The sequence below is a fragment of the Lathyrus oleraceus genome, chromosome 6, assembly GCF_024323335.1.
Source record: "Lathyrus oleraceus cultivar Zhongwan6 chromosome 6, CAAS_Psat_ZW6_1.0, whole genome shotgun sequence".
Lineage (NCBI taxonomy): Eukaryota > Viridiplantae > Streptophyta > Magnoliopsida > Fabales > Fabaceae > Lathyrus > Lathyrus oleraceus.
The window spans coordinates 432676609-432684537 of NC_066584.1; the positions used below are offsets into that span (position 1 = coordinate 432676609).

A 7929-nucleotide genomic window follows, 5' to 3' on the forward strand; every position below is an offset into this window, starting at 1 on the left:
CTTAACCCACCAATTTCATTAAGATATTACTTTTCAATTTCTCTTATTCTTATATTATATATTATTTAATTATTATTCTATTATTATAAATACTTAAAATTAATTAATAATTTTAATTAATTCCTAGCATTCTCTATAAATCTCTCAAAAATACTCACAATTGTCAAATATCCATATAATATACATTATCACCAAAATAAATAATTAAAATATTTTAAATTATTTAAATAATTAAATAAAATCGACAAAAATTCAATTAATAATTAAATTAACTGAATTGGAGGTGGTGTTAGAATAATGATAATGGTGATATGGAAGAAAAAAAATGGAAGGAAAGAGGAAAAGTTAAAATCTTTATTATGAAGCATCAACACAAGCGTTTGTAAGAGAAAGCCTGCAAGTAACGCCATTTCATTTCACCTCTGTTAACACAACAGCAACCAAAATGCTTGAGTTCGTACTGTTCTACAAGAACCCATTCCTCCACGCATCACTCTCCATCTTCCTCGCTCTAACCCTAACTTTCTTCCGAATCCCAATCCTCCTCCTCTACGCTCTCCAAACCTACATCCACCCTGATTCTCAACCTCAATCCAATGGTCTCAAAGCCGCCATTCGCCGCCCCGGCGTCGACGGTTACCAGCCCTTGTCTTCAAAAACCTCCACGGAGCTCAGAAAGAGGAGTAAGACAAAGGACAAGGTCGATTTCGATGAAAGTAATGCTCAGATCTTTAGGATAACGCTCGATCAGAGTCACCTTCAATCTCGTCTTTATATCGATCAGTATTCCGTTGCTTTTACTGTTTCTTTTGTGGCCCTTTTCTCTCTTTTGCTTCATAGGTTTTTGGATTGTTCGGAGGATAATGGGATTTTGGCAAATGGGGTTTTTGTTCCGATTTTGTTATCAATTTCGAGTCTTTATACTTGGGGGATGCTGCTTGTTAAGGTTACGTTTGAAAGATCTGCGTCAAGAAGGTCTGAGAAGCAGTTGAGTGTTGTTTTGGGGGTTTTGGGGGTTTTCTTAGGGTTGCTTTTTGTTCCCGAGGTGGCTTCTTTGGTTTTGGACTTTGATTTTGGGGTTTCTGTTGATGGGGTTTGGAGGGTTTTGTTGTCTGTGTTAATGGGTTCCCTTGCTTGTTTCTTGTTCATTCCTGCTGTAAGAAGTGCAAGATCTTTTTGGCTTGGAACTGATCAGATTCGTTGCAATTTGTCGATGATTACTTGTGGATTTTATAACCGTGCTATTCTTTATGTGAATCAAATCTTGCTTATTTTTGTGGCTTTTCTGTGGATTACACCTTTGGCTGAAATTTTTGTAAACAAAAACTATAGTGGAACAACGAGTGGAGTTGGTAATGCTGAGAGATTGGCGGGGAACATAGGGTTTCTGCCGTCTGATTTTGCCAACTTTAGGCGGTGGTGTTTGTTGGGATCGAGTTTGTTGCAGATTGTGGCTTTAAGGCCTAACCTGCAAATGTATCTCAATGAAGCTTTATTGTCATGGTACCAAAGACTTCATGGTAGCAAGGTTCCTGATTTGGATTACAGTAGAGCAAAGATGTTCTTGCATAATCATTACTTGTGCCTTGTGGTTTTGCAATTTTTTGGCCCTCCTGTGCTGGTACTTATCTTTCTCGGCTTGTCTCAGATCGACGGTTCTTCCTTTGGAAACTTTCCATTGGCATTGCCTAGCTCTGTTTTTCTCAAGGAGGCTGCATTGTTTTTGGCTTGGTGGATGACCTTTCTGTCGGCAATATATTCTTCGGCGATCCTTCTGCTACACCGGCATTGTATTTTGTATGTTTCTTGAACCTTTGATTTCTAAAGCACAATATTATGGGGGCGAGCCTTTTGTTGTAAGCTGAACACATTTTTTTAGAATTTTGAAAAGAGTGAGAAGATGATTGGATTTATAGCATAAGTTTTGCAGGTTAGTTGACTCATTATGATTCTTAGTTAACTTCAAAACATTCAGATATGACTGACTTGTATGTTGCTGTTGTAGTTTTTGGACACGAGAATCTTATACGATAAACTGACCATAGATAGACCAATTTATATGCTATTTTGCATTTCCTTCAAAATTTCATGCAAAGTTAAACACGTGATTATTTAGTTGTTCCGTATATTTTCTGGAAACAGCTTTGAAGGCCTTCTTTTAGTTGTTTCCTGTCCAATTATAGCATTACTATATCAATGATCTGTTAGCTGCTTTGTTTCTTTGTATATATGACAAAGTGCATGAGAAATGGAAATGAAATCAAGTAATAACCCCCTTCATGATGAGTGTTAAATTGTTTCAAGATCTATGTTAGTTTTAGTTTTAATATATTGCATGCATGATTGATTAATTGTGGTAAACTGAAGTATAATTATGGACACTAGAAGTGTATGTCTTTAATAAATAAAGAAACAAATAACAATCATATCTTGGTGAAACATTGTTGGTCCATCATTTTTTGCTGTAAGAAGGACCTGTGTGTAAATGAAAAATTGGAATCTATACATTTTGAGGTGTTAACTTTGTAATATGCAAACTACATTTGCAAACTATTTCAGGGGAGTTCACCATGAAAACACCCATTAATAATCTGAAATTAAGTATGATGAGCATCAAGTTATTTTGATAGCATAGTAAGTTTATCACATATTCATATTGTTGGTATGACGGACATGCCTTTTAGGATAATGTATGTACACATTACATATGACGCACGACTTCGCGATAAGGCATTATATGAAAATGCTGAAATCAATCACTTTTTTGGCCGAACTGTTTTAATGAAAAATGTAGCATTGCATGTTTTAGCTTCAACTTCTTTAGATTGCTTTAAGAATAAGGAAGCCTTTGAGCTTAATCCTGTGGTGTATGGATTGTTTGGAGGGTTGCATGTGTTCTGTCTCATAAAACAATGGTGTAATACAGCCATTCATTTGAATCACATTTTTCTTGAGATAGTAGTGCTTTTGAAGCTATCATACATTTTTCTCAATACATTGGTTATAGTTAATGATGATCTTTGAAGGTTAAAGATCATTTTCATTCAAATTTCAAACACTCGTTTAAAGTCTAAAATATATGCTCTTAGTTATATATTCATCTTTTATAGTGAGTTGAATATATGCTCTTAGTTATATATAACAAATTCAAATAATCTAATTCAACATTGATACATTAGCACCTCATTTGTTATTTATTGACAATAGTTAATAAATCAAATTTTAAAACAATTTGCACTAAAGTAGCACTACCCAATTTAAATTCGTACTAAAGAATTTATCCAATCTTAATTTTAAATTTCAATCAAATCAAATTTTATCAAATTTAGTTTAAATTTTAAATCAAATCTCATTCAATCTTTAAACTAATTCTAAAATTAAAATCTAATGGATAAATAGTTTACTAGTGGATATGGTCTTGTTATTATCCGACAGCTACCCTTATAAATTAACATAACCTATTCAATCATCAAACAATTCCAAGCTTGCCTCTTTTCCTCCATAAACCTCTCTTTCATTGTTCTATTTCAACTTTTTTGTCGAGTCAAAACTAAGTCAAATAACATGGAGCCATCACTTTGTGTCAATGGTTGTGGATTTTATGGATCTCCTTCAAACATGAATCTATGTTCAAAGTGTTACAACGAATATATCAAAGAAAATATTACTAAATCGGTTGAGGAAGACTTGGTCATTGAATCAACATCTTCTTATCTTTCAAATAACTTTAGTATTAATGAAGTCGAAGAAGTTATTTCTCTAAATAACCTAAAGAACATGAAGAAGAAAAAGAGGTGCAAGAATTGTAATAGAAAAGTGGGACTTATAGGATTTGAGTGCCGTTGTGGAGGCATGTTTTGAATGCATAGATATTCAGAAGAATATTGATAGTCAAACAAAATTCTCTATGTAAGGGTGATAAATTAGAACACCGAGTCTAAGATATGATAAATAAATAATTGATTTTTTTATTATTTTAGTTGTTTTTTTTTTATACAATTAAGAGTGGTAATTTAATCTTTAGGGTCATATATTTCTTGTTTCCTTCTTCTATTATCAAATGAATATGTATTTCATATTTTCCATCATTCATTGCTTTTCAACTATTATTACATATTATTAGAAAAGTGTTAATAACATATATATTTTAAAATATTTTTATAATTTGTTAAATTCTCATAAATCTTATGACAATAAAAATATATAAAAATATGTTGCCGAGTATATATATATATATATATATATATATACACACTAGGTGTTAGAATAAGAAACACAATTCACACATTCACTTTGTTACGATAGAGAAAGAGAATCGGAAAAAAATGAGTAGTTTTTGAATTGAATTCAAATAGCGTGTATACATTAATCTCAACTAATTAATTAATAAAAACAAAATATCTACCCTATTCGGTAATCATAACTTGGTATTTGGCTACCACTCCATGATATTCGGCTACCACGGCCTTGTAATAGAATATTAAGAAACTTGATTATAAGTTTGACAACACACAACCTTAATTCAAATTTTCTAATGCCTCCAATCTCATTAATTTTTTAAATATATTGAATGTCACAATTGTTACATCTTTGGTTAGTTATAGACATATTTTCAAGGTTTATTGCAGACACATTTTTAATATTCAATGTCCCCTCATGACACTTTTTATTGCACAGTTCTTGTATCGAATTCATAAAGATATAGCTTGACAAACACATAAAGATGATGCAATATACTCAACTTTATATGATGATATTGCCACAATCGGTTCCTTCCTTAAGCATTAAGAGATTGGTGTTTTTCCATACAAAAAGATGCCGTCTACATCTGATTTTCTACCATCTTTGTCACCAAACCAATTAGAGTCGGTGTATCCAAGTAATTTGCAACTTTCTTCCTTGTCAAGTGTTTGAAACGAGATGCCATAATCCGTTTAATTTAAAAACAAGTTTGATTTAACTTAAGGGATTACACTTAAAAACATCCTAGGATATATTGTGCAAAAATTGAGTTTGAAACATGTTGACATTTAAAGTCGAAAAGTAAAGGATTTGAAAGTAAATTTCAAAAAAATCAATAAATGATTTAAAAGTAAAACATCAATTCATAAAACGGAACACATGTACATACATTCTTAGAGCATTCTTTTCTCTCTAACACTCGGATACTTTGAGTTTTCAAAATTTGTATACAATTGCGGACCCCTTAAAACACAAGTAAATGCTACTTGTATACTGGTCCTAACATAACCGCATGCAACAGTCAACACAGTAAATCATGCAACGTCTTTGATTCCATGCAATCCTCCTCTCGACAAACTTCCACGTGTCTTTAAATAACTGTCTGATCTTATCGATTCGCTTCGTTCGACCGTTGTGACATCAAGTGTAAAAACTTAGAATTTGACTAACTGCAAAAATTAATAAATCTCTGGTATCTAACTGCTTGGAAATTTGACCAAAACTAGCAACATCATCCGACATGAAACATTTTGTCGAAAAACACACGTTTGGTCTTGTGGTCGAATGACCATTTCGACTTAAGAAAAAACCAAATCATTACGGTCTTCAAAAACTTCCAAATTCTTAAAATCGAGGTTGGTGTCGAAAATTCAAGGTAACAAATTGTCCTCACCCAAATTGCCATGTTTCGACTTTCCTCTTAATCAAAAGGAGAAAAATGACATTTTTGATATTATTATCAATAGGTTACAATGAGACTTATCATGTGTAATTCAAGTTTGATAGATTTAAGTTTTGTGTTACAATTTGAATAAAAAGGGTGTCTAAGACCCAACTCTTTAACTCTAATTCACTTCAAATTCTCAATGGGTCCATGACTATTTTATTTCCTTCACCGCTAAGGTAGACCCTCAAGCAATTTGTTCATATATCCATCTTCTTCTCCAAATTATCCTTCAAACATGTCCATTGTGCAAGAAAGCCTAACACCAAAACAGAAAAATTCAGTTACAAACAATACCCAAAACAATGTAAAAATCATCAAAATTTCAAAGAAAAAGAGCATTTTTTTTACTATAGTAGAGATTATCCAACATGTTCATTTTCAATTCAAATTCAAAAAAAGGAAGAATGAGGAAAACAACAAAACAAGGGCAGCAAAAAAGGTATAACATTTGAATTTCACCAAAAAAGACCACCAATTTCTTCAGCATAATGCAGACAACTACAATTACCATAACAAGAGCAACAATGCAAAACTTCACTAAGATTGCAAAAACACTTTTGACAAAAAATTGATTCCTCTGCTTCTTTCCCATTTCCTTCAACCTATGGCTATTCAAACCTAATCCATCACTATAAAAGCAGGATTAACAGAGCAAGAGACAATCACAAAAAAAAACCCTAGCAGCCATCAAGAATTCAAAACCCCAAGCCACCATATTCATATCAGACACGAAAAAACACAACTATCATAAAAATTCCAAAAACCCTAAACCAGACATACAACATAAACCATTAGCAACATAAATTTAGAGCATAAATTTGAACCAAAACAAACACCTTCAGATTCACAGAAAGAAGAGGAAGACGAGAAATCAGTAGGAGGAAGGAAGAGAGATACCTGAGAATACACAGATTTCTTCTTCGTTGGGTATATTTTTTTGTACTCTCATATATATTTTCTTCACTGATAATGCTATAATATGAAGATAAAAAAATAGAGTATAAGGATTTCTTGGGATGAGGGTTAATTGATTGTTACCCTTGTTTTCTCCATTACTTTCACTGTATGTGTTTGTTTCATTCTGAATGTTTCTCTTCTGATATACGTTCGCTTCTAACGATCCCATTGTCACTTTCTTTAAGTCGCGTCCTCCATACGACTTATACCAAGTTTGTTTGTTGTTGATCCATTCCATTGACCATTATCTCGTTTTGCCTGGGGGTCTTGCAGAGAGGTTTATATTCTCATGATTCCTTGGGTGCATTTTGAACGACTTAAGGGTCGTTTTCACTCTAGGTTGTCGTGTTTCCTTCGAATTGGAACTATGTGGGGGTAGGAGTTCACGTTCTATGGTTTGATTTAATCAGGGTTTGTTTTTTCCAGGGTAGGATCCATGTTTTATGTTTGGTTTTATCTAGGATTTATAATCATTTTTTTGGGTTTCACAATGTTCTTCAACTTTAGTCTATGTGTTGTTCAGAGAAGAAGAGTTTTGTTTGGGTAAGGAAAGAGAGGTTGGGAAGAATGTGGGAATTAAGGTTCCTTGATGAACCATTTTGCTATCTTAAGAATGATATGTTGGGTTGTGTCCATTTATGACCCGCTTTGGCCCGCGGTGTCGGGCTGGAGATGATGCCGCACCCCCTCATTTGCTTTTCTTGACCCTGTTGTTTTTCTTCTTTACTTATTCTTTATTCGATTTTCTTTTTTTAAACTTATTTATTTTAAAAAGTTTTATTTATTTAAGTTTAAGGTGATGTGGGTAATTATAGTATTTTTTTACCATATTACTTTCTTTCTCTTGCTTCATTAAAAAAAAGAAATTTAACAATAGATAAAATAAAGAGATTAAGTTTTAAATGCAAGGATTAGGATTTCCAAAGGTTCATAGATTTTTATTTAAAATTTATAAATATTGTTTTACATTTATGGCTGGAACTATTTAACTTTTGATGAGTGTTTACATGCCTTGTGTGATAATTTTTTGAGTATAGTCCATACGTGATTGTATGTCTTTGCATGATTCACTTAATCTTGTATGATAATCTTGGATTGTTAAACAAGACATGGTTGGACAAAACAATAAAAGCAAACCCCTTTCTAGGTTGTAAGAGCTTGCAAGTCATAAGTGTTTGTCTTCCCTTTCAAACACTTGTAAATATTCAAACCCGTTTCCATAATAAAATTGGAAGAAAAAGATTATCTGGGTGAAAGGCCCAATCGTAGTCCTATGTATTAGA

The 7929-nt window shown here is 32.6% G+C and overlaps 1 protein-coding gene across 1 annotated transcript; it reads left to right on the forward strand.

Moving 5' to 3' along the window:
• The first annotated feature begins 304 nt into the window (after window positions 1-304).
• On the forward strand, window positions 305-2054 carry LOC127093111 (uncharacterized). The gene has a single exon (XM_051032012.1). It carries the CDS (start codon window positions 446-448, stop codon window positions 1808-1810), a length of 1365 nt encoding a protein of 454 aa, XP_050887969.1. The 5' UTR covers window positions 305-445; the 3' UTR covers window positions 1811-2054.
• The last annotated feature ends 5875 nt before the right edge of the window (window positions 2055-7929 follow it).